General features: G+C 41.0%; 1 protein-coding gene across 4 annotated transcripts in view; it reads right to left on the reverse strand.

Moving 5' to 3' along the window:
- The window catches only part of MTA3 (metastasis associated 1 family member 3), a 138,396-nt gene extending 115,673 nt beyond the window's left edge, over positions 1 to 22,723 (reverse strand). For 2 of the 4 annotated variants that reach the window (XR_013961481.1, XM_080685256.1), the window contains exons 1-3: positions 22,662 to 22,723; positions 20,963 to 21,030; positions 10,966 to 11,059 (exon numbers count right to left, since the gene is read on the reverse strand). Coding sequence is in view for 2 of the 4 variants with exons in the window: in XM_080685256.1 (XP_080541382.1) it covers positions 10,966 to 11,059; positions 20,963 to 21,030; positions 22,662 to 22,689 (190 nt within the window). In the remaining 2 variants the exon portion in view is untranslated. The remainder of the gene's footprint in view (positions 1 to 10,965; positions 11,060 to 20,962; positions 21,031 to 22,661) is intronic. The other 2 variants (XR_013961480.1, XM_080685257.1) reach the window with 2 other exon arrangements.
- Between the last annotated feature and the right edge of the window lie 4,695 nt (positions 22,724 to 27,418).

Raw genomic sequence — 27,418 nt, forward strand, 5'->3', positions numbered from 1 at the left:
GGATGAAAAGTTAACAATAGTACGGAGATCAATTGTAAAGCTGGAAGAAGCCTCTGAGATTTCATTTCAGTGCCTGATCCATGAGGCTCCTGTCAATCTCCAGCTGGAGGAGGCCTCTCCTCTCTGCTACAAAGCAGCACTCACAAAAGCTTAAGGTACTTAAGGTACAATATGCCTTGCACTACAGTCATCTGATTCACTGAGTCCCTTGAGAACAAAAATGGGTCATTTATCTTTGCATCCATGCTGTTTAATTGTGAGGTAAGAGAGATGGAATCTCAAGAAACGTTCACTGCAGACTAGGTAAGAACTATTAGCTAATGCTCAAGTCAGTGGCTACAAGGATAGATTCACAAAGTTATGGCATAAAACACTGAACAAAGTAACCATCAAAAAGTTACTGTTCAGCCCTAACTGGTTTGGCTCAGTGGATAGAGCTTCGGCCTGCAGACTGAAGGGTCCCGGGTTCGATTCCAGTCAAGGACATGTACCTTGGTTGCAGGCACATCCCCAGTAGGGGGTGTGCAGGAGGCAGCTGATCGATGTTTCTCATGGATGTTTCTAACTCTCTATCCCTCTCCCTTCCTCTCTGTAAAAAATCAATAAAATATATTTAAAAAAAAAAAAAAAGAAAAGAAAGAAAGAAAAAGAAAATTATTTTGTCCTCACAGACTCCCTGAAAAGTATTCAGGAACTTATGCAAAAGATATATTAACTGAAAGTCTAACATGAAATGAAAAACTGGCTGAAGCAAGGGTTTTTACTTTATTGGGTTTAAGAAACCTGGCTCAGAAATTTTATCTTCACAGTGTGAGATACAATGACTCATATCTTGTTCTATAGCAAATTAGGATCCCATCAGAAATTTAAGCTATTTCTGTTTTACATTTATGTATTACATTTATCTGGCAAAGGCTGCCCAACCTTATAATGTTGTCAAATTCCATCCAGAATTTTATTTTTTTTTTTAAGTTTTGTTTGTTTGTTTTTTTTAATATATTTTATTGATATTTTACAGAGAGGAAGGGAGAGGAATAGAGAGCTAGAAACATCGATGAGAGAGAAACATCAATCAGCTGCCTCCTGCACACCTCCCACTGAGGATGTGCCTGCAACTAAGGTACATGCCCTTGACCGGAATCGAACCCGGGACCTTCAGTCTGCAGGCCGACGCTCTATCCACTGAGCCAAACCGGTTTCGGCCCATCCAGAATTTTATACAGGCTTAACATGTCACCATGTATTTTTCCATTTGCTATCAATTATAAAACTTAAGAAACAAAATAAAACCATTAGAAATAACCAAATTTTACCAAAATGTCATCCTCTCCAATTCATATGGACACAACTCACAATTCTTCCCTTCTTTGATTAAAAAAAAAAAACACAAAAAGAAAAACACTCAAGAACTTTCAAGCACTATTTGGATCAAAACTTTCATGGCTGAAAAACATCTCCCAATAACCTGCCCTGCCATTTGTTTCACCTATTTCCTCCCCCAACCCCATCCCACTCCCAAGAAAAAAAATAAAAGAAAATTTATTGAAGTGCCTACCAATGTGTTCTGGGGATATTCTGCGAGGAAGACAAAAAGTCCTGCCCTGATAAAGACTGCACTTGACCCAGGATTATAAACAAGAATATACATTTCCAAGTGTCATAAATACTGTAAATTATGTAAGGTGCTCCAGAAGTATGACAGAGGAAACTAATGTATCCTGAGGGGCCTTCCTAAAGAAACACAGTTTAAGGCGTCTCCAGACCTAAAGGGAAAGGAGGTGGAATGGGTGGGTCCCTGTCTTTTTAAACTAGAGAATACAAGAGTGGGTACAGCTTGCCCAGCTCCTTATCAGTACTTGGGCTTGGCTTGACTGTGAATTTCCTGCTTTTACCTTCACACCCTGCTGACTAAATCAGCAGAGAATCTTATTCAAGGTGACTGGAACTGTCCTGGTTTTAAAACTGAAATTCCTAAATTCAGAGAACCCCTCAGTACCAGGCAAACCAGTACAGCTGGTCACCTAACCCTCATGTTACTCAACCTAAGCGTTATGCTTTGGCTACTAAAAGAAAACCTGTGGTCTCATAATGGCTAAAATTTCAAAGACTGGAAATACCAATCTTATCAAGAACATAAAATGAATGGAATTTCCATACATCAAACAGAGGAAGTGAAAATGAATTTAACCACTTTGTCAATAATGATGAAGTCAATTTGACATGTTAAGCCTGTTATAAACCAGCAATTCCACTCCTACGTATTTACCAGGGGGAATGAGAGCTTCGGTACACCAAAAGACTTGCACAAGAATATTCATAGCAGCTTTTTTTCATAGAAGCTAAAAACTAGAAATCATTCAATGTCCATCAATAGGAGAATGAATACTAATGGGCCAGAAAAAAAGAACAACTAACAATAAGCAATAACATAGATAGATGCCACAAGTATGATGCTGAATGAAAATAGTCAGGGAGCTCTGGCCTATGTGGCTCAGTTGGTTGAGTGTTGTCCCGTGCACCGAAAGGTCACTGGTTCCATTCCCAATCAGGGCACATGCCCAGGTTGTGGGTTTGATCCCCCATCTGGGTACCTGAGGGAGGTAACCAAGCGGTGTTTCCCCACCAGTAACTGCTGCATGTACAAAGTAAAACAACTATTTACCCCTTGCCAATATGCGGATGGTGATAGTGGTGGAGGGAGGTGATAGAGAAAGATGCTCCAGGAAAGGCACATGGTGAGGACTCATTATTCCCCACAGGAGAGAAGCACAAGACAGCACCAACTACTGGTCTTGTGGGGCTGCGCTTCCCAAAGGCACATGGGGCATTCTGTTGCCCTTCGTAGTATACCCCCCGTCCTGATTTTTATCTTAATACTTTTTCTGATATGACCTAAGTATTATGACCTTAAAATGGAGAACATAAGTATGAAGAGGGAAGTGTTTTAAGACAAATGGCTCTCTACATGAAGTGATGGGAGAGGTATAAACATATATAAAGCAATGCATCTTATTTCATTTATTTGTATATTATTACTAAAGGTTGGCCATCTGCATTCTAGGATTCAGCCTGGATGTCAATATCAAGCCCTCAAAGTCTATATCCCCAAAAGTCCGGGGGTCCCAGCCCATGGCTCTAACTTTGCACATTGAGAGCCATGTCATATGGTAAAAAGTGTAGCATCTGAAAGGTTGTATTAGCAAAAGAAGTGAGGTTGCTGACCCAGATGAATCCTCTGGAGGAAAACTGTGATGTTGAAGATCCATGACTGAAGACAAAATAACATCCAGTCGGCCTCCCCGCCTCCTGCCAAAGAGAGAAATGATGCAGCCAGGCCTGCTTTTTCCAGAGGGGAGTTTTAACTCTCTCTGTAGCACTCAGATTCCTGGTGGTAGACAAAGCAGGCAGATATGGGGCTGCACCTCTAATATGGATGTATCCTATTATCTTTTTTTTTATTATTCAAGAGGACTCTGGACTTGGGGAAGAGGGAAATTAGAAAAGAAAATATTACTAAAGGTTGAACTATTAAAAAAGGCTCCTCCCTGCATTAGAAAGGCAGAAGCTTTTGAGACATTCATTAGCAAATATTTAAGTCCCCACAATGTAAAGAAAATGGCAACAGATGGAAAGAAGACTGGGGGCACCACCCTGAGAAAGTTCCATCCTAATTCCCCTTAACATCGCTATGGTTTTTGGTAAGTTACTGACTTCTCTTTGGGCCACTATAGAAACAGAGATAATACCATAAATTAACAAATTTTAACTGTAAACATTAAAACGACAAAATGAGTATGTGAGTACCTGGTATAGCACCTCAAACATAGAGATCTTAAGTGTTAGATTTTCTTCCTTCTCCAAGATAAACTATTTGTAGTGTGAAAGTGTAGAATCTCTTTTGATACACAATGTTACTATGACATTTACTAAAATGCAAAGCCTATGAACAAAGGCCAGGTAAAATTATACTGATCTACAACCAACACACGGAGCAAAGACATCTGAATGAAGCTTAAAGACTGCCCAAAATAAAACCAAACAAAATGTCGGTATAATCTTACAAAATGTCTAAAAATGTATAATTTATTAATGCTCCCAGGATATTATTTGTAAGTCTATTTAATTATTTGTATCTGTTGTCTAATGCAGAGGCAATTTTGACACGAGCTATGATTTTTTTTTTCCCATTTCTGTCCTCTAGAACTGAAGAAAACCACACCTAGATGACAAGAAAAATGGAAGACATAATTAAGAACCCTCTTCAGTGCCTTAAAATTGTTTATTGCACACATAGGATAAGAGTAAGAAGCCCCTTCCTACATCTTAGATGAAGAAAACGAAGATAATAGGGAAAAGAAGAGAGAACCTCTGGACATTACACCTAGAATTTGCCTATGCCACAGATGCCTGCCTGGCTTTTTAGGAAAGGAATATGTATGGCCTGGAAGCCTTACAGGTGATGATAAATGAGCAATGGCAGAAGCCATCGAAGATACCTCCTACCGCTGCTACAGAACTCAGTATTGGTACTGCACTTCAATTAAAAGATTTTTTTAAAAGAAATCACCTGGAAGGTAGTGGGGTGCAGGTAGAAAAGGACATAGAGGGGATAAATGGTGATGGAAAGCCCAGCCAGTTTGACTCAGTGGTTGAGCATCAACCTATGAGCCAGGAGGTTATGGTTTGTTTTGTGTTTTTTTAAATATTTTTATTGTGGGTTTTTTTTTTTACAGAGAGGAAGGGAGAGGGATAGAGAGTTAGAAACATCAATGAGAGAGAAACATCGATCAGCTGCCTCTTGCACACCCCTACTGGGGATGTGCCCACAACCAAGGTACATGTCCTTGACCGGAATCGAACCTGGGACCCTTCAGTCCACAGGCTGACGCTCTATCCACTGAGCAAAACCGGTTAGGGCAGGAGGTGATGGTTTGATTCCCAGTCAGGGCACATGCCAAGGTTGCAGACTCAATTCCCAGTGGGGGGGGGGGAGGGGGCAGGGTGTAGGAGGCAGCTGATCAATGATTCTCATCATTGATGTTTCTCTCTCTCTCCCTCTCGCCCTTCCTCTCTGAAATCAATAAAAATGTATTTTAAAAATTAAAAATTTTTAAAATAGTGATGGAAAAAATAAAATTATATTTAAAAAGGAAAAAGAGATAACCTATGGAAAACTTTAGATAGGTACTCTGACTACAAAAATTATTTTCATTCAACTAGTCAAACATAAAACATCAGTCTAAAACTTTCCAACCCACAAATTAAGTAAAACTAACTAATAAAAGCCCTTTAAAGAAGCTATCTAATTATTGAAATGCCTCATTTAATAATCAATAAACAATGTGACATCAATTTTAAAGTACTAATATAGTACTTGCTTTGTTTAAAAAGATAATAGCACTCATTAACACTCCAAGTAACAGATTAATAAGAAAATGTGTATCATAAAACATAATTACCTTGTCAAATAATAAACCTTTTAATATTTACAGTAGATAATAATCTGGTTAATGAGACACAAACTTGCCATAACTGTTAATTACAAAATGTCATTCACAAAAATAAAAACATTCTAAAATAGCAAGAGAAAAGTGTCCTTATAAATGAATGTTGATTTCCTTGAATGGTGTGACAGAAAATAGTTGTCTGTACCAACTCCAATCAACTGGTAGTAACTGCCTGGAAAGGACGGAGAAGGGTCTCCAGGGGCAGAGTTAGGGCTCAGTGTCTCAGATTAGCCAGGTGTGTCCCTGGATTCAGAAAAGGAGCATGTCAGGCTTAGATCTATGTACCTATACACTTTATAGACTGAGAAACAGAATTATGGGCTATGTTCTAATAATGTCAAACTTCCTAAGAAAAATACAACGGACATCTAGAAATCGAGTATGTTTAACCTTATCCCTGCTAATAAAATCTGTGGTCAAAGTACAAATATTAGAAATAAGAAAAACTTCCTTTATTTTCCCTTCTCTCTCTATAGTATTCCTCTTGGAAGTAATAACATTTCAACAAATGGGCTAAATAATTTCAGAATAGATAAGATGCTAATCACATAAGTAAGTTGGAGTATCATATTAAACAACTAGAGGCCCGCTGCATGATATTCGTGCAAGAATAGGCCTTTCTTCCCCTGGCTTCGCTCCCGGCCGCCGGGGAGCCTGCAAGTCCTCGCTCCCGGCCGGAGCACCGCTCCTGTAGTTCCCTCCACCGTCCCCCCTTCCTCTCATAGCAGGCGTCCCGCCCCTCCCGGCCGCTCCGCACCTGCATATGCAAATTAACCTTCCATCTTCGTCGGTTAATTTGCATACTCGCTCCTGATTGGCTGTGGGCGTAGCGGACATACAGTCAATTTACATGTTTGTCTATTATTAGGTAAGATTCTTCCAGTAAGTCCCATAAAATTCTAAGAAATTAAAGAATGAGACCAAGTTAACAGAAGTCATAAACTTTTGTTACTAGGAATTCCATAAAGAGAACAGAGGACAGAGGGAAAACATAGAAACAGAAATCTTAGAAGAAAACATCCCTGAGCTGAAAACTAATTAAAGGTCCTTTCTCACACTAACATATTCACCAAAATGCATAGAATGGTTACTGAAATAAATCCAACAAGTAAACATATTATGATAATTTCAGAATGCCAATTCTAAAAGAGAAAGACTTCCAGAGGAAAATAATGTGTTACTTACAAAAGAATAAGAATGAGACTAACATCAGACTTCTGAATTCCAGAAGACAATGATAGAACATCTTCAAAATTCTTAGCCAAACTCGCAGTGCAGTATGATGGTAAAATAAAGACATTTTTAAGACATGCAAAGATTTAATAAGTTCACCATGCACAGGTGCTTTCTGAAAAAATAATTTAGATGAGGACATATTTCAGCAAGGCAAACCACAAATGTTATTAGAAGTAAAGATGACTTGGATACAAGAAACAGTGGAGAAGCAACAAACAAGTAAAACTATAAATCTTAAAGAGTAGCTACGTAATGAATGTATTTGTAAAAGCACGTAGAACAGTGTCTGGTATGTTATTATTAAATCATTACTGTTATTTAGTAAAAATCTAGAACTAAACACCAATGTTAAGGGGAGAGGAAGAATATAAGGTTAAGCATGTCTATTTAAATGTAAGGATATTTGCTTTTCTTTATTCCCTACTGAGCTAACTAAAGATTTTCTCCCTACAAATTAATTTAGCCAAAGTTAAGACTCAGTATAAAATAGGTAAAGAATATAAATAGTTCACAGAAAATAAAATATAAATGACTTTTATAAGAAAGCCACATTTTCATAAGAAACGTACAAATAAAATTATATCAACATATCATGTCCCATCTATTAAATTAGTAAAGACCAAAAGCGTGGTAGTAAACTATATTGGTTAGGGTGGAAGAGAAAAAGCACTCATTCATTACTGGTAGGTATAAATTGGCACCCTGTCTGAGGCCAGCAATTTGGCAATATCTATCAAAATTACAACACACTGCATTTTGACCCCACAACTACAATTCTAGGAATCTATGCTAAATATAGATGCTCTTCTCATACCTGTGTCTACATGGTAAGTACTCTGAAGAACTGCTTGAAAACAAAAGATAAAAAATAGAACCCTCCACCAGTACAGAGTGATTAAATTACTATAGTACATAAACTGTGGACTATCATGCAGCCATTAAAAAGAAAGTACTGATATGAAAGAATCTCCAAGATAAGGAAAAAAGGCCCAGGAAAAGTGGTACAGTGTATCTGAAGTCTTTAAAAGAACCTGAACCTCTCCGAGGACACATGACGACATTCCAAGGGGTACACAGAAACACAGGTTTAAGGAGGTCAATTTTTACACCATCTTCCACATCTACTAGTTCCTACTGATCTTCCCTGAGGATTAGCACAGGCTCAACGCATCAGGCTGATTGATCCTTCCATTCTCATCCCCATTGCCCCTCTCTCACCCACCTCTCAACCACCCCATATCTTAGAGTGGAGCACAACTCAAGGGAGTAGAAACCTCCAGGGCACCACACAGAGACCATCAGTGACAAAATCAAAGTTTCTTTAACCAAGATATCAGAAACTCACACAAAGAGTTTTGCATCTTATACATATTTCAGTTACAGAGAAGTGTGGTGTTAGAACTGAGGCATTTTGCCCAGTGTTAGAATGTTATAAATTCAAAAATATTTGACTATGACATCAGATATCTACCTACCGATCAATCAATAGGGAGATATATGAACAATTTCACTTAGAGACTTCACTGTTTCCAAACAGTGAATGGTGGTCCAAAAAAAAATGCATAGCTCCCAAAAAAAAAGTCCCAAGAAAACAAAAAAACAAAGAGCTCCTATAAAAAAACAACAGAAGGCCTTAGTCCATCACAGTGAGGCTTTGAGCATTATCCAGGAGACTATCTTAGAATTCAGAAGATGGATGCCTTGGAAATGCATAGTACTCAACGTAATAAAATTGGCAAAAGGAATCAGACTTTCTGACAGGAAATCAGTGTGATTTAGCTGCCTACTTGGTCAATAAGGACTAGCTTTCCCATTAAGGTTTACTGGTGGTCATTTTCTACAAACGAATAAATAAAATCCACAGTTCCAACAATCTGATGAAAATATAAATACTTTATATATTAGTATTATCTTACATATCATATATTTAAATACATTTTAAGGACATACATAATATAAGATCTGAACATTTTATCAGACATGAATTTAAAATATAAAAGTATACTTACTGAACATTACACTTCAACTTTTCCAAACCTTTCTAAGTATATTGGTTTAAATAAGGTCCCTATGATGGTTAATTCTGTTGAATTGGCTAGGCTATATAGTCCAGTTATTCAAACTCTAATCTAGGTGTTGCTGTGAAAATATTTTGTAGATGCAATTAACATCAGTTGGTTTTAAGTAAACGTTATTATCCTTAGTAATCTGGGTGGGCTTCATCCAATCAGTTGAAAGGCCTCACCATCAGATTTCAGGCTTGCCTGGCCAACCCCCACAATCTTAGTCTATTACATGCACTAAATCTCTTTACATATTTATATAAACCAGTTGGAGATCCTGTGTATGTGTAGGAGAGTATACATATATATAAGAAAGACATATATCTTTCTCTGGTAGAACCATAGGTAATATAATCCCTATATGTGAAAGTAAGAAGTATAATTAACAGTCATTTGTTAGGTCTTGCTAAAGCCTTTTTATTGAGCTTCTCAGAAAATGAAACCATGAATGACTCTAATGACTGGTTAACAAACCTCTTCCAAGCTTGGTGGTTTCAAATTCTCTGCTCTCAGCAAAACTGAAGGAGATTCTAATTGAATTGTCAGCTGCTAAATCATTTCAAAAATCACTTTTGATGAAAAACTGCTACATCATTTTTTCACATACAACTCAGAAGAACAAACAATAAGATAATTTGTAAGCTCTGAGATCAGGGATTTCTGCTGCTTTGTTCACTGCTCACCACCAGGACATACACGAGTGTCCAGAACACACCAGGAGCTCAAAATATATTTGATAAATCAATAAATGAGCAAAACTCCACCATTCTCATCTACTTATTAAAATTAAAAAGTTTGTCAGAACCTACATCTATAAACACAAAATCAGGAATGGAATCAATGCCAAACCCTGCCTCATTCTAGCAATGAGTTATAGTATTGCAAGTACTCATTAATTTGGATGAGAGTAAGCCCCATCCATCTCATTAAGAGATGATTTCCAGTAAAAATGTATTTTTATATTGAGTAATTATCAAACATTTTATAACATTTGTGCTATAATTATAATAAGTCCAAAAGAAAGTAAGACTGAGCCTTATGGACACAGGAAATATAAACAGTTTTTCCATTTTAATTTATACATCCATTTTTGTTACTGAGAATGACATGATGATGATGAAACCCATCAAACATAAAACTACATCAGGCTAAAATTCTGTGGAGTAAACAAATGGAAAGGAGCTCAAGGAAAAAACGGGATCACATAAGATTTCAAACTGTTAAAGTAGAGCTTGTTTATACATTTTTTTTAACCTATGATGATGGGTAAATTGTTGCAAAATTTCTTTTTTAACAGAATCAACCATTTTTAAATGTCAGTATTTACAACACACTAGAAATATTTCTGCAACTATTTAAATTTTGAAGAAAAATTTTATATGTCAACGAAGTACAATCTCTCTTAATATTGATGTTTCTACCTCTCTTCCTCTCCCCCTCTCCCTTTCTCTCTGAAATTAATAAAATATAAAGAAAGAAAAAAAAATTGAGAGAGAATCATTGCTCGGCTGCCTCCTACATGCCCCACACTGGGGATCAAGCCCACAACCCGGGCATGTGCCCTGACCAGATATCGAATCATGACCTCCTGGCTCACAGGTCAACACTCAACCACTAAACCATGCTAGCCAGGCAAAAATATATTTTTTGAAAAAAGAAGAAGAAGAAGTGCTCAGAGTTATCTACAGGAATGACAATCTAAATATCACTTTGTATCTTTTCCTAGCAATTTTTAATACATGCCTAATAAATATAATATTAAGAATTTTTAAAAATGTAAATATTAACCAGTTATTTAGGGGGATGGAGGAAGTCCTCCAAGAAAATATCAGTGAAGTATAAATTTCCTCCTATTTGTACACTCAAACCACCATAAAAAATGAGAGATGGCAAAACACTGCCCTGATTGTCTGCTGAAGCCTACTTGCAAAGACTTCTACTTCAACATTTTGACTAATTAAGAAACATATAATGCAACCTAAAAAAAATTCTAAAACCAAGCACCACCCAAAAAAATTACTCCCATCTAAACTAAGAGGAAGACAAATTAGAAAGCAAAAACCTACAAGTAACAAAAAAGGTTTTTTCCTCACATCATGGATAATGAAAGACTTAAAACATTTTTTTATTAATCCAAGAAAAAACAAAAACCAACTTACTAGCATGCTTGTCTGCAAGCATTATAAGCGTGTTGGAAATATCTCGTCGTCTATAGAAGCATACTACTTTTGCTTCCACGTTGCCAGTTGCAGTCTAAGAAATAAGAAAAATAAAAGTCATCTGTACTGAGTATTAAATTCAAATACTTTATAAAACAAAACTAGATACAGCACAATTATAAGATCACTCTCATTTACACTGTGCCAACCACTACTACAGAATAATCAGAGAGCTAAAACACTCAAATAAGAATGAGCAACATTTGTTCCAGTTCCAAGAAGAACTAATATGTCAAACATAAAATAACTTTCTGGCATCAATTAAACTAAAGTGATCAGACCGTTTTAACAAATAAAGCCAGACAGTTAAATCTGATTAGCCTTAGGAAACTAATCCCAAAAACTTCAACAGCCACAAAAGAATTTATTTAAGACAGTAGTTATACATATCTCCTATAAAACCACTCCCAGAAGCACAGGCTAAGAGTAAAATCACCCAGCCCTCTCCTGAACACCCCCACAATGGACTGATGATGAAGCTCTGTAGGTACAGCACAGCCATCATGCAGAATGGGCCAGATGACTTGGAAAAGCATTCTCCAGCCTAAGGGAGTCTAGGAACCCATAATAGTCAATAATCTTAGTAGTACTTACTTTACCTTCCCACAGGAAAGTATTAAAAACCTTGAGTTATGAACACTGAAGCTCTTATTTCTTTCTGACTACAGTCTAGAATACAATCAATATTCAGTTAGGTTGTAATTTACTGCAGCTGGGGCCCAGGCTCCGACACTCCTATTCTTTATGAATTCTGAGAGCTTTCAAGAAGGTCAATCATTCATTATGAAGTTCCTTGTAAAAACATATAGAGTACAATAAAAAGCTATTGTGATTTCCAATTTCAAACACATTTAAAAACAAATTTTCAGAATTTCTCTGGGCTTACAGATATATTCAAACATAAAGAAATAAGAATATATACTTGCTGCAGTAAATTTGTCAATTTTATGAAGTTCAGCAGCAGTTTTAGAGTGAAAAATAGTCTTATAGAAATACTGCCTCTTAAAATTGAAATCATATTAAGTCCTAACCAAAGTGTTTCTATATTTCACAATATTGTGATCGAATATATCCTACAGAAATAATGATCCAGCAATCTGCTAAAAGAGCAAGCCAATATTTCCACGTAAATAAAATCTATCAATTACTTCAATTATAAGCTCTTTATCATTTTTGTCTTCTTGACATAAAAGTATATTAAAAACCCAAAACAAGAGTTTCAAGGAATAGTTTTTCTGCATCACCAGTGAGTTCCTTCCATAGGAATACTTTACAAAGCTAATTAAATTCTTATTTAAACATGCTTGGGATGGAGAGGCATAGTTCAAAATAAATATTCTCTTCTGGACTATGTACACACTTGGCTATTAGGTAGTTTAAGACTACAGTATTCCTCTACAATACACACACACACACACACCCTCAAGCATCCCTCTAAAGCTGAGCTACCAAAATGTGGTCCAAGACCCAGTCCACTGTATGTACTATGTAATAAAATGAGTACAGGATTGAGAGTATGTGTATTATAGCATTTGAGAGTTAATTTTATAGCTATTGAACCTAACAATGAAAAATGGGACCTTGTATTTTTATAAGCCTATTTCAAATTTAACTTTTCTGCCTTTTTAATTTTACAAAAGCAATCTGAGGTAGTGAGAACTCTACCACAAATAGTTTGAAAAGCACGGCTCTGTGACCTACGTTAAATAAAGCCTGGAGACATATATATATTCTTTGATTATTCACCAAAATTTTTTTAACTTTATTGATTGTAGAGAGAGAAGAAGGGGGAGGGGAGGAGAGGGGAAGAGAGAGTAAGAAAGAGAGAAAGAGAAATATCAATTTGTTGTTCCACTTATTTATGCATTCATTGGTTGATTCTTGTATGTGCCCTGACCAGGGACTGAACCTGTAACCCCAGGGTACTGGGGACGATGCTCTAATGGGGATGATGCTCTAACTAGTTGAGCTACCAGGCCAGGGCTCACCAAAATTTTTTGAGCCCTTCCTATGTGCCCAAGCACTGAGCTAAGCACTGCAGATACATGGTGCCTGCCCTCACTAAGCCTCCACTCCAGCAAGCATGGTCACATGTCATCTCCTCTCCAAATCTTCCAAAACCCAGTTATCTTGTCCCTCACCTGATTAGACACCTTCACCAGTTCCCCACAACTAACATAAAGGTGAAACATCCCTGACAATATTCCCAGCACAATTTTCCTTTACTTCCTCCTCTCCCCTCCAGACTCCACTTCTCACTCATGGAGGCAGGAAGTACTAGTACAACCTGTTGGGGAAAGGACAGAAAAAGTTTCATGGAGGAAATGAGGTGGAGAATACCTTAGCATGCTAAGAAGGAAAGGAGTCCCAACAGCTGAAGGCTGGAGGACTGAACTGGCAAAGAAAAAGAAAAAGGTCTAGAGCAAAAAAAAACCCACAGGTGGGGAAAGTGGGGACATGTATATGTACATCAATTTCTTTTCTGGGTTTTTTGGGGGTTTTTTGAATCCTCAAGGATATTTTTCCATTGATTTTTTTTTAAAAGATATATTTTATTGACTTTCTACAGAGAGAAAGGGAGAGGGATAGAGAGTTAGAAACATGGATGAGAGAGAAACATCGATCAGCTGCCTCCTGCACACCTCCCACTGGGGATGTGCCCGCAACCAAGGTACATGCGCTTGACCAGAATCGAACCTGGGACCTTTCAGTCCGCAGGCCGACGCTCTATCCACTGAGCCAAACCAGTTAGGGCTCCACTGGTTTTTAGAGAGAGTGGACGAGAGAAGCAAAGACAGAGAGAAATATTGAGGTGAGAGAAACATCAATTGGTTGCCTCTTGCAGGAGTCCCCAACAAGAACCCAGCCAGGGAGGAGCCTGCAACCAAGGTATGTGCCCTTGACCGGAATCAAACCCAGGACCTTTCAATCCGCAGGCTGATGCTCTATCTACTGAGCCAAACCAGCTAGGGCTCTTTTCTGGGTTCTTTTTTCCATTTAGGTTGCAGCATCTTAACTGTCTATTCTGTCAAACATGTTTACTAAAGTATCCCCTAGCTAGTGATAAGAGGCTTTCTTAAGCTCTAAAATAATTTCAGTCAACCTCATACTCATGTTTGTTTCTATATCATACTTATAAAGTACTTTTTTTAATTAAAAACAAAACAAAACACTTTCCATTTCAGAAAATCCATGATTTAACCAAAGTAAAGAACAAGTGCAAAGTGACTTTCCTTTCCCAATTTCTGTCCTTATTCCCAAAAGATCCCAAATGACAGGATGGGTATTAACCTGCATTCCATAAAAGGGGCTTTGAGAGTATCTTCTGAATTATGTGCAAATGTAGAGATGGGGGGATGTCATCAGATGCTTAAAGACATATGATTCCCCTCCCCCCACCAAAAAATTATAAGACCCTAAACATTCAAATGAATCTCAGAGCAAGTTTGAAGATTAATAAAATGTGCAGAATGTGAAGATATACAAATTATACAATATAACAAAAAAACAATAGTAAATAACACGTTAATTTATCCACAAGCATAACTTCCAAAACTCTGAGACTACATCCTCATTATTATGTGCAGAAAGATTTCTTCCAACATGTATGTAGACTCAATCTTTAGAAGCAAGACCAACACCTAACCTAGGTAGTGACTGAATAAAATTTACCAAAAAGTTTTCTTCTATTTTAACCTTATATGCTTCCTCCAAAAAATCATCTTCACTATATCTGGGTAAAAATTAGGAGAGAGGAAAAGAGGGAACATATGATAACCAATGTTGAACTGTGTTCATCAACTGATACATATTTAGTTTTGCACCTAAAAATTCCCAAAACTTTTCCAGAAAAATTGAGACTAAAATATATTACTGTAATTTAAAAAAAAAAAACACACACACAAAAGAAAAACCTGTAGTCCAGCTTTCAAACTAAGCAAGTAACATTTTAAATAGGATCTTTTTTAAAAACCAGGAGCCAGCATATAAAAGTGCATTTTCTATAACAATGCTGATTGACAGTTTATCCTATGAATTTGGGGTTTTTTTTTTAATTCTATTTAGAAGATAGTTAATAAAATGGGTTAATGTCTCTTTTTCTTCTGGCTTATCAATTATATATCAAATGTTCTTAAAATCATTATTTGGATTGTCCAATCATGTTAATTTTCCCCCACTGTGCAAACTTGACCTCTGAATAGGCAAGGCCTTTCTGGAACACTCTTGTGGTCTCTCTCTCACAGCTACCTCTTTCTCATCCTCTAGGCCTCAACTTCAATGTCCTTAATATCCTTCCTTCTCTATCTAAAGGAAGTTACCTCTATTATTCCTTATGAAAGGCTCTTGCCTATTTCCCTCTTAGAAATTAACACTGCTGAAACCGGTTTGGCTCAATGGATAGAGCGTCGGCCTGCGGACTGAAGGGTCCCGGGTTCGATTCCGGTCAAGGGCATGTACCTTGGTTGTGGGCACATCCCCAGTGGGAGGTGTGCAGGAGGCAGCTGATCGATGTTTCTCTCTCATCGATGTTTCTAGCTCTCTATCCCTCTCCCTTCCTCTCTGTAAAATATCAATAAAATATATTAAAAGAAAAAAAAAAAGAAATTAACACTGTTGGGGAGAAACCAAGATGGCGACATAGGTAAACACCTAAACTGCTGCCTCGCACAATTTCAAAACTACAACTAAAAGACAAAACGGACATCATCCAGAACCACAGGAAGGCTGGCTGAGTGGAAATTCTACAACTAGAAGGAAAGAGAGAAGTGCACTGAGGCTCGGAGGAGTTACGGGAGGCAGAGGTGCCAAGACACACACAGAGGAGAGGACTGGCAACTGAGTGTGCGGCTGGCTTTCTCAAGCAGGAGGGAGACAAAAGCTCCCGACTGCACTGAAGTCCAGTTCCGGGCGAGACTCTGGGGACCAAGACTCATATGGGATGAAACTGGACTGTCAGGAAAGAGAAATGCACACTGAGACTCAGAGGAACAGCGGAAGGCAGAGGTACTGAGGCACATGTGCGGAGAGGGCAGGCAACTGAGTACGTGGCTGGCTTTCTCAAGCGGAGGGAGACAAAAGCTCCCGACTGCACTGAACTCCAGTTCCGGGTGAGACTCTGGGGACCCAGACTCATTTGGGGAGAAACTGGACTGTCTGACAGCGGGCGAAACTCGAGGGCGGCTTTCTCTCAGAGGTGCTTGCAGAGATTACCACGGGACACTGAGACCCAGGGGCCTCATAGGGCAGGGCTGACGGGAAACCAAGGCTGTCTGCTCCGCCCTGAAACTCCGCCCCATCCAAGTTGAGCACAGAGACTTTTGCAATTTTGCAAGTCTTGTCTTATAAGAGTGTCTCCAGCACAGAAGTTCTCCCAGCATAGACACAGCTGATCCTCACAGCCAGTTGGCCTGGAGGTCAATTCCTCCCAGTGATACCAACAACAATCAAGGCTTAACTACAACAAGACTCTGCACACAGCCCACAAAGGGGTGCACCAAGAGTGTCCACCTCAGGTAACTGGGAGGCTGAGCCACGGGGCCCTATAGGACACCTAGCACACAAAGCCACTCTATCAACTCAAGGAAGCAGCCAAAATGCGGAGACAAAGAAACAGATCACAAATGAAAGAAATGGAGGAAAGCAAATGACTAGGTATAGAGTTCAAAACCACAGTTATAAGGTTTTTCAATAATTTTCTAGAAAAGGACGATAAATTTAGCGAGACCCTTGAGGATATGAAAAAGGACCAACTAGAAATTAAGCATACATTGACTGAAATAAAAAATATTATACAGAGATCTAACAGCAGACTAGAGGATCGCAAGAATCAAGTCAAAGATTTGAAATACAAAGAAGCAAAAGACACTCAACCATAAAAGCAAAAAGAAAAAAGAATCCAAAAATATGAAGATAGTGTAAGGAGCCTCTGGGACAACTTCAAGCATACCAACATCCAAATTATGGGGGTGCCAGAAGAAGAGAGCGAGCAAGATACTGAAAACCTATTAGGAGAAATAATGACCGAAAACTTCCCCCACCTGGTGAAAGAAATAGACTTACAAGTCCAGGAAGCGCACAGAACCCCAAACAAAAGGAATCCAAAGAGGACCACACCAAGACACATCATAATTAAAATGCCAAGAGCAAAAGACTAAGAGAGAATATTAAAAGCAGCAAGATCGGGGTTTCATATGTAGCAGAGCAGCTCCCTTGCTGCGATCTATTGAAAGTCAGCCCTTGACACAAGGGTCTGTAAAAAAAAATAAAATAAAAAAAATAAAAGCAGCAAGAGAAGAACAGTTAGTTACCTAAAGGAAGCACCCATACAACTGTCAGCAGATTTCTCAACAGAAACTATGCAGGCCAGACGGGAGTGGCAAGAAATATTCAAAGTGATGAATAGCAAGAATCTACAACCAAGATTACTCTACCCAGCAAAGCTATCATTCAGAATTGAAGGGCAGATAAAGAGCTTCACAGATAAGAAAAAGCTAAAGGAGTTCATCACCACCAAACCAGTATTATATGAAATGCTAAAAGGTATTCTTTAAGAAGAGGAAGAAGAAGAAAAAGGTAAAGATAAAAATTATGAACAACAAATACATATCTATCAACGAGTGAATCTAAAAATCAAGTGAATAACAAATCTGATGAACAGAATAAACTGGTGAATATAATAGAATCGGGGGCATAGAAAGGGAGTGGACTGACAATTCTCGGGGGAAAGGGGTTTGGGGGGTGCAGGAAGAGACTGGACAAAAATCATACACCTATGGATGAGGACAGTGCGGTGGGGGTGGGGGGAGGTAAAGGCAGAGGGTGGGGTGGGAACCGGGTGGAGGGGAGCTCTGGGGGAAAAAAGAGGAACAACTGTAATAATCTGAACAATAAAGATTTATTAAATTTAAAAAAAAGAAATTAACACTGTTTATCACTATTTTCTTTTTTTTTTAATATATTTGTATTGACTTCAGAGAGGATGGGAGAGGGAGAGAGATAGAAACATAGATGATAAAGAATCATTGATTGGCTGCCTCCTGCACACACTCAATGGGGGATTGGGCCCACAACCCAGGCATATGCCCTGACCAGGAATAGAACCATGATCTCCTGGTTCATAAGTCAATGCTCGACCTCTAAGCCACACTGGCTGGGCTATCACTATTTTCTTTATGCCTGTTAACATCTTTTCATGTATCTCCCTCATCTCCTTCATGAGAACACAGACTTTATGTAAGCAGGGACCATGTTCATATTGTTCACTGCTGTATCTGAGCCTGGCATAGCCCCTAGTACATAACAGGAGCTCAAGAAATATTTGTTTAGCCGAAACCGGTTTGGCTCAGTGGCTAGAGCGTCGGCCTGCGGACTGAAGGGTCCCGGGTTCGATTCCGGTCAAGGGCATGTGCCTTGGTTGCGGGCACATCCCCAGTGGGAGGTGTGCAGGAGGCAGCTGATTGATGTTTCTCTCTCATCGATGTTTCTAGCTCTCTATCCCTCTCCCTTCCTCTCTGTAAAATATCAATAAAATATATTTTAAAAAAAAAAGAAATATTTGTTTAATGAATCATTTAAAATGAGATATCTTTACCCTTCACCCATTCCTCTTGGTGTGAATCCCATTACAATAAATAAGATATATACATATATCTTTTTCACCCTCGCTGGTTTGGCTTAGTGGATAGATTGTCGGCCTGCAGACCGGAGGGTCCCAGGTTCGATTCCAGTCAAGGGCACATGCCTGGGTTGCGGGCTCAGTCCAACGTGCAGGAGGCAGCCAATCAATGATTCCCTCTCATCATTGATGTTTCTATCTCTCTCTTCCTCTCCCTTCCTCTCTGAAATCAATAAAAATATATTTTAAAAAATATATCTTTTTCACACCCCTTCAGAAATAAATGCCCTACATATATATTTAGTACTTAATTAGCCAATCTCAGATCCCATTTACCAATAATCCATCCAATCAAACTGCCATTCTTGACATTAAAGAGAATCCCATCCTCAATTCTGTCATCTCCAGCTCCCAAAAGACAATTACTATATTAATGACTCTTTGCTGAAAGCAGAGAGGCCGGGAGAAAGTGAGGACTGGTGGGCAGGAGGGGTACTTTTGAAATGCATGGTAATATGAAGGATTGCAAAATGATCTATGTTCAAGCTTGATGTATAACCCAGTCATTTAACCACTGTGTGCCTCACGACTACAATTCATAACGCATCTACCTTAAAGGTTTAAGATTATTGTGAGGTTCAACAGAGGTAACAAATGTGAATCCCCAGATTATATGCTTCCAGAGCATCATGCTCTGATTTTTATAAATTTAGCACAGCTGCAATTTCCTTCATGTGGGATTATCTAGCTGATGTCTGCCTCCACTTTTTTATTTTTGTTCATCCCTGAGTTCCTAAAAGTGCCTATCTAAAAGTGACTGGCAAGTAGCAGGTTCTCAGAAATATCTGTAAAACAAATGAATCGAAATACTTTGTAAACAGTAAAACTATTTACAATTATTAACAGCAGACATTTAAGAAATCCATTAATTCAACAAATATTTATTAATGTCATAACCATGGGCCAGCCACTATTCTAAGACACTTGGGATGCACTAGTAAACAGAGAAAATCATTACACACACTGAGCTTACATTCTAGTTTGGGGAAACAGCAACGAAAATAGACACATTAATTAAGTATATTCGAAGGTGATAAAAGATATGGAAACAAGAGCAAAGTACAAGAGAATGGTAACAGCTAAACTGTCACATGTGAGAAGCAGTGAAACAGCGTTGTCTGCCATGCTTGGAGCCAAATGAGGGAGGTGCAGAGCAGCAAGAGTGGAGGTTCCCACCCACAGACTGATCCAGTCCTGAAGCCACTGTCGTCATTTGGCGGTGGTCACAAATACTACAGAAGCTTTACAGATGCAAGGCCCCCAGCCCTAACCAGTTTGGCTCAGTGGATAGAACATCGGCCTACGGACTGATGGGTCCCAGGTTTGATTCCAGCCAAGGGCATGTGCCCTTGGTTGGGGGCACATCCCCAGTAGGGGGTGTGCAAGCGGCAGCTGACCGATGTTTCTCTCTCATCCATGTTTCTAACTCTATCCCTCTCCCTCCCTCTCTGTAAAAAGTCAATAAAATATATTTTTTTAAAAAAATGCAAGGCCCCTGCTGTAATCCCAGAAGCAAACCAAGATCTCAAGGTTTGTAAGATAGGCGTGTCCTTGACCAGACCTGGCTTCCTGAGACTCAGAACTGGACCAGTCTCCAGATGGCATTTGGGGGTAAAGTTCTCAACTAGAAAGCCCCAAGCATTCTAACACTATGACTTCTCATGAGCTACACAAATAACCCTCAGAGGGGTGTGGAGGAAGCCAGAGCATCATTAGAAATCTATGGTTCCTGCAGTTGATGGGCACGTTTTCATGTGCCTCCTCTGTAAACGCTCAGCTACTACAGTCCTAATGCTTCTCATGTCCTTGGACACCTGTGATCAGAGAAAGTTTTATTTACTTGGACCTAAGCTACAAAGCCACTTTATATTATACTAGTTAGCCTAGGGCAGAATTTTACAAATTCCCTTCAACATTATCTTTCCTAGCTTCCTCCTTCTAAAAGCTAGAAGAGGAAAAAATTAATTCACTAAAAATTATGACTCTAACTATAAAAAGGGACTGAATTACAGGAATGACCTGCTCTGAGAAGCTCTAAGCAATCTGAAGAAGTCTGCAGATGTTAAATATTCAATAACATTTAATATCAGAGGCAATTATAAAAAGGCAAAGAATATTCAGAATCGTGCATAATTCTCTAATCTGAAGTCTCTAATTCCAGAAAGTCTGAGACAAAGTAAAATCACCTCTTACGCTCTTTACCCAATTATCTTCAATAGAAACAATTTTTAATATTAGAATCAAGAACACGCAAGTATATACCTTGTTGAGTTCTTCTATCCTCCTGATTAGGTACGGGTTGCTGGAGGAATTCTCAAAGTAGACATAATCTGTAATTAAAGAAAGTAAAGAGCTTAATCTTTTCAAGAGAAAGTTCACATCTGTGAATCTGTGACTTTGCATATTAGGCAATTCACTCTCAAAATGAAGCATGTAATTCATTCCCTGGTAAAAGCAAATTTAGTAATGCAACCTTAATATATTCTCTCCAGTGCCTACTATTCACCGACCCTTATTTTCCTGGCATTTTTCATTTCAATTCATGTTTTATCAAGTTCTCCTAGACTCCTGTTCCACACATGTCATTTCTTTAATAGCAAAGACACCTCTTGTCATCATTGAGTAGTCAGGGCTGACTAAACATGTGTCTTTCATACTATAACTGCTTCCACATCTTTTCCCTCCAATCCAATTTGCCCTGGAGTATGCTTCTCACATAAAACTATTGACCTAAGACAAATTCAGAGCATCTTGAAAGGCTTGGCAGCTCAAAGTACATTTCAATCATCAACTTGGAAAAAAAAAAAAAATCAGGTGAGCGGAGCAGGTAAGAGGAAACACATTGACAAACTTTTCCACAGTTCTATCTAGATAGGAAGATGCGGGGAAGGGGGAGGGGGGGTCACTGACGTGGGGTCATTCTTTTTTTAATAACTTTTACCATATGTATTCCAGATCCACTTAGGATCTTGATTTTTTATTTTTTTTTAATTGCTGCAGGTTCCCAACGAAAAGGATAAAATTGTTCAAGGGTGGCTCTGGCTCTCGTCTAAGAAGCGCACTGCAAACTTCCCACTGTGTGTTTATGTGAGGGGCTGGGCTGCACGGTTAAGGTCGATCTCAGCAGCTCTTTCCTGTCTCTCTTCTGCAAAGTGGCCTCATTTAGGCAGGCCATTCCCAGCACCATCCATCAGAGCTCAGTTAATGAGCAGAGAAGCAAAAGCGCCTCTCACACACAAACACGCCACTTATCTGAATTATTATTTTACCAGGAAAGAGGGAGGAGGGCGTCGTGAGCAGGGAGAAAGTTTGTTTGACCTTATTTCTCTCTTCTGCGGAAGGCTGGGAAGGAGGCAGCCAGGAGAGCCACGTCCAGGCAGCGCTCAACTCCCCACCTCCGGCTGCGGCGCCCCAGACCCCACTACGCCCCATTCTTGGGGGACAGGACAAGAAACGCAAGGGGGTGTGAGGGAGGAGAGGTGCTGGGCCCTGTCCCCCGCAAACAGGCCTGTCTGGCTGGGCCCCCATCGCCCGCACCCCCACCTCGCCCTGCCACTGAAGAGAAGTGGAAGATGGGGTGGCTGTCCCCCATCCTCTCCCACCCTCTCTCCCTAGAAGCCACGCCAGAGAACGCCGCCCTGGTAGGGGGCTCGACGGCCCCTACCCCCACGGGAGTTTCATGGAGGGGGCGTCTGGTAATTCACACCCCAGGTGCAGGCCGGGCCGGAACCACGGGGCGGGGTGGGGGTGGGCCTGGGCCCCGAGCGGACCGCGGCGGGGGGAGGGGAGGGAAGGTGCGAGAAGGGGGGGCGCCCCGGCCCCTCTGCGGCCCCGGCCGCCCCCGCCCCCCGCGCCCTCAGCCCGGGCGCCCGCGGCTCCCAGCGGTTGGGGTGAACTCGCCCCGACCCCCCGCTCCCGGAGCCCGCTCCCAAACGGGCCGGGTCGGGCCGAGCCTTCCTACCTCCGACCCGGTACATGTTGGCCGCCATGTCCGCCCGCCCGCCCGCGGAGCCCGAGCCGAGCCCCGCCCGCCGCCGCCGCCTCAGCCTCGGCCGCCGCCGCCTCCGCTGCCGCCTCGCCGCGGGGGGGAGGGGAGGGCGGCAGCGAGGGGAGGGGGAAGCGAAGGGGAGGGCGCGCCGAGGGGTGGGGGCAGGTGCCCGCCCCCCGCCTCGGGCTAGCGAGGCCGAGCCGGCCGGCCGCGGGGGGTGGGAGCGCTGCGGGGCCGCGGCGAATTGGGGAAGGGCCGGTGGGGGGGCCTGGCTGGAAGTGGCGGCCCCTAGGACAAGGGTCCTGACCCCGGGGGAGGCCTGCACTCGCAAACGTGGGCCAGGGGCCATTAGAGAATTAGGGTGGGGGCGAGGGGTCAGGCTCTACGGTGCCCCTAAAGCCCCACCCAGGGTACCCTGTCACCTGCCACCCCAAGACAGGTCTGTCCCCCTGGGAGCCCCAGGAAATGTGACCTCTAGCACGTAGGTACTTGTCTCAGTGCAAACACTTGGCTGCAAAAAGGTGCACGGAGCAGGGCGCCCTCCTAGGGACGACGGGTGAGGCCCAGGGGCCACGAGGTTCCCCCGCCCCCAGGTGCTTCCAGCTTCCCCAAGCGGAGGCCCAGCTGAGGACCTGGGAGAAACGGGCTTCCTTGCAAGTCCACCCTATCTGCATTGGCAGGTCTACCAGCGTTCACTCCAAAACTGGGCGGAACAGAACCCACTCCCCCACACCGGGAGGTCTTGCCTCTAAACAGACCTAATATTCTGCGGGCCCTACTGGGAGAAGAGTGTGGGGGAGGGTGTCCTTTGTTCGCCGGGGAACTGGGCTCCACAGTTCATCACCACCACCCCCCCAAGGAGGGCATGCTGTCAATCAGCTTGCTGTTGATTGTTGGACTGTTAACTTCTTTGTGTGCCTAAAGCTTTTATATGGTTATTATTTTCCCATGCTAATTCTCTAGACAATCCCTGTTTGCTCAGCCTTCATACCCTCACAGAAATAAAAATTTAAAAAAAAAAAAAAAGATGTTGAATCTTAGCTGGCTATCCCTCAACTGAACACAAACAACTTTCTTGAGAGAAGCCAACCCATTCCAAACTACTCCCAGACATTGTTGTATAATAAACATGAAGATGATCCCTTACTGTTGTGGGTTGTTTGGAGTTTCTGGTGATTTACAGCTACGTGTTGTTGACTCTGGCTTTGTGTTTTGTTTGCCTGTTGATGGTGTTTGTGTTGTGCACTATTACAAGTTATTGAGGTCAAAAAATCATTTTCTAAATAACTGAGGCAAACTGAAAAATAAAATAAGATTAAGCACCTTTGCCTGAAATACCTTGATTGACTATGTGAACCCAAGATTCTTCATCTATTAAAATGAGGGCATTAATTGCACTTCACAGGTGGGATGAGGAATCAGTTGTGAAGATAGCTGAAAACGCTTTGTAGAGCACCATGCCAATAACTGATGTCTGTTGCTTTTATGAAAAGAAGAACTTCAGGAAGTTTCAGATTCCCAAGAGTTTTATACCATGTGTCCAATTGTGAGCCTGCATCACCTCTTTGACCCAGAGAAAAAAATAAGTGTTCTGTTATGCACACTGCATAGCTGATGATTCCACCAAAAGTATACTGTGACTTATCTGATATCACTCCATTTCTGATCTGACATGTAAGTAGGTTGAGTAATTCACCTGAAGTCACCCAGTAAACTGGCAGCAGGCAAGGACTTTGTCTGTGAAACTTCTATACCTCCTAATATCAAAGAGGTATGTACGTAAGGGAGTTCAGCAAATGTTTTTAGACTGAAAGAATCCCTCCCACCAGACAAATAAGGGTGGAAAAGCCTGCACATTCAAAGAAAGCAAGGGCACCTCAACCTCCTTATGCTGCATGGTTCAGATCACAAACATCATCAACCAGCCTAAACTTCACTCTTAGTGTAGCTGTTTAGCTTTAAAATCTTGAACAAGTTACTTAACCCTCTGAGTTTCAAGTTCTACAAAATACTAGTGATTGACACCTACAGCAAACGTCCGTGCTAAAAAGTAAATATATAAAGTGTTCAGCACATGTTAAGAGCTTCATAATTATTAGGTCTCTTCTCTCGGCTCCAGCCATCCTCATTACATAGAAGTGTTTCTCAGACCATGCCAGGAATCCCAGGGCCAAGTCAGCTCTCCCAGGGGTAAAATTTCCTAACATGGCTGTTGTGATTAAAGGACTAGATAAGGGATTGCCTAAAAGCCTGGGACATTCTCTGAGTCAATCTCCAAGCGTCCCACCATTTAGCTGAACAGAAGTGGACCGCAAGAGAGCTATAGATGAGACGGCAAGTTGGGGTTTTTTTCAACTCTATGGTGAAGTTTTTATCAATGCCAAGTCTAGGAGCTTGGTGGCCAGCCTTACTAAAGGAGCATGGGGGTCTGAGATGTAATTACAGTAATCTTAAACCCAATGCTTGTGTGTTCTATGATTTCTCTTTTTTTCTCTCTCATTAGCTCATTTTGTTATTTAGTAAAATTCTTTTCGAAAAAAAGTTAGCCTGTTGCAGCTATTCTAAGGCGGTCCTGGTTTTTTAAAGGAGGAGGATTTTGTCACAGGAGAAAGGCAGGTATGTGACAGCAAGAATCAAAGCAAGGGAGCCCCTAAAGGAAAGGAAACCAGAGTCTGGAGAAGCTTCTCCAGGCATGGAGCTTCTCCTTCCACATATCTCTGTGCTAAACACAGGAAAGCCAGGATCAATCCCAGAATGTCCTGCTTTTGGAAAGTGTGAGTTTTAGGGTTCTCTGGTTTCCTCATGCCCTGAAAAGGAAGCTAGCTCAGCTCTTTGGTTGCATCCACAAGGAGTTTCCTTCTCTAGTGACATTGTGTCTAGGTAGTGGAAAAGGAACTACAAGTCACAATGGGGGCATGGATAAGCCCCTAGAAGTTTAACCTAACTGGCACTTCCCTTTTCTAACTTTTGGAGAGCTGTGCATGTAAGTGAGAGCTGGCTGGGCAGTATAGGGTGTGGGACTGACAGGAAAAATAATCCTAATGGGCAATGGGAAGCATTAAAGGAGTATCTCAGGGAACGTTTATAGAAATGACTCAGGCTTCAGCAAAGGGAATAAGGAGATGAAGCAGGATATTAAAAAGCTAGGAAACTTCCTTGTCAAATGGAATGGAGAAACTGAGACAGATAGCCGATGCAGATTGGCCTCATCCAGCACCCTGACCCATCTTCCTCCTCCCTGCATGACCACTCCCTTAAGAATTAAGCCCTCAGGACAATGAGGTTCTGATCAGCATCAAATAACCTTAGGAACAAAGCCTCGGGTCTGTTGACCACAGAGACAGAGTTTTGGTCAAACTAGAGATAACATCTAGGCCTCAGTTGTGTTTCTGATCCAGGCCCAGAAGAGCAGCAAAAGCAGATGAAGCAACGCCATGGCTGGCATCAGGACGAGATGCAATAACCAATGACCTCCTACCCTACCGCCAACCAACTAGTAGAGACCACAACCCTGACTCTATATATGCTCATTTGTAAAAAAAAAATATATATATATATGTTTTTATTGATTTCAGAGAGAGGAAGGGAGAGGGAGAGAGGTATAGAAACATCAATGATGAGAGAGAATCATTGATTGGCTGCCTTCTGCACACCCCCTACTGGGGACTGAGCCCACAACCTGAGCATGTACCCTGACAGGAAATCAAACCATGACTTCCTGGTTCATGGATCTATGCTCAACCACTTAGCCACACAGACCAGGCTTAGAAAGGAGTCCATGTAGGGCAGTTGACTGAAAGTTACAAGTTTACATTCTACTGGAGTAATTGTGGGTAATGTCAATAGTCTTTCATTTACATGAATATAGAGACCTGGGTAGGCTATGTTTCCATTTTAAAGAACAACTTTTTAAAGCATCACTTTCTTCAGATGCTGAGAAATAAACCAGTGTAAACACAAACACTTGGAAATATGAGTTAAGAGCAGAATGAGGGCTTTCTAAAGAGCTGATAAGTTAACTGCAAGGACCGGCAGTGCCCACAGGGTATTTCAATATATAAAGCTTCCCTGACCACATCTAGTTGTGCAATGCAAAGTGATAGAGGAGTCTGTGTTCAATCCAGAGTCAGCAGTATAAGGTTCACAACTTTACAGTGAATTTTTGTTTGTTTGTTTTATTGATTTCAGAGAGGAAGGGAGAGAGATAGGGAGATAGAAACATCAATGATGAGAGAGGATCATTGATTGGCTGCCTCCTGCACATCCCCTACTGGGGGGGATTGAGCCCGAAACCTGGGCATGTGCCCTTGGCCGGAATCGAACCTGGGACCCTTTAGTCTGAAGGTCGACGCTCTATCCACTGAGCAAAACCGGCTAGAAGTACACTGAATTTTTTTATGCTCAACCACTGAGCCACAGTGGCCAGGCTCTATACACTCATTTTGATGAATCAGCATATTGAAGGACACACCTGGAAAATTATGAATATGCTATTGAGATCCTCCCCTGAGATCTCTCCTAAAATTCCTGCCTTTAGATAACAAAAACCCTTACGACAAAAGACCCAGAGAAGGTGCTCTCTCTCTAGAGCACACCCCATGCCTTCTTTCTTCAGGCATATATCTTTGCTTTTTTTTCTCCTAAGCTCTAAGGGTCCCCACAAGACTTGCAACCAGGAGAGCAGTAGGCAGCAGCAGCATGACCCTGGTTAGCCCCCTGAAACTATCTCC

The sequence above is a fragment of the Plecotus auritus genome, assembly GCF_963455305.1.
Source record: "Plecotus auritus genome assembly, chromosome: 8".
Classification (NCBI taxonomy): Eukaryota; Metazoa; Chordata; class Mammalia; order Chiroptera; family Vespertilionidae; genus Plecotus; species Plecotus auritus.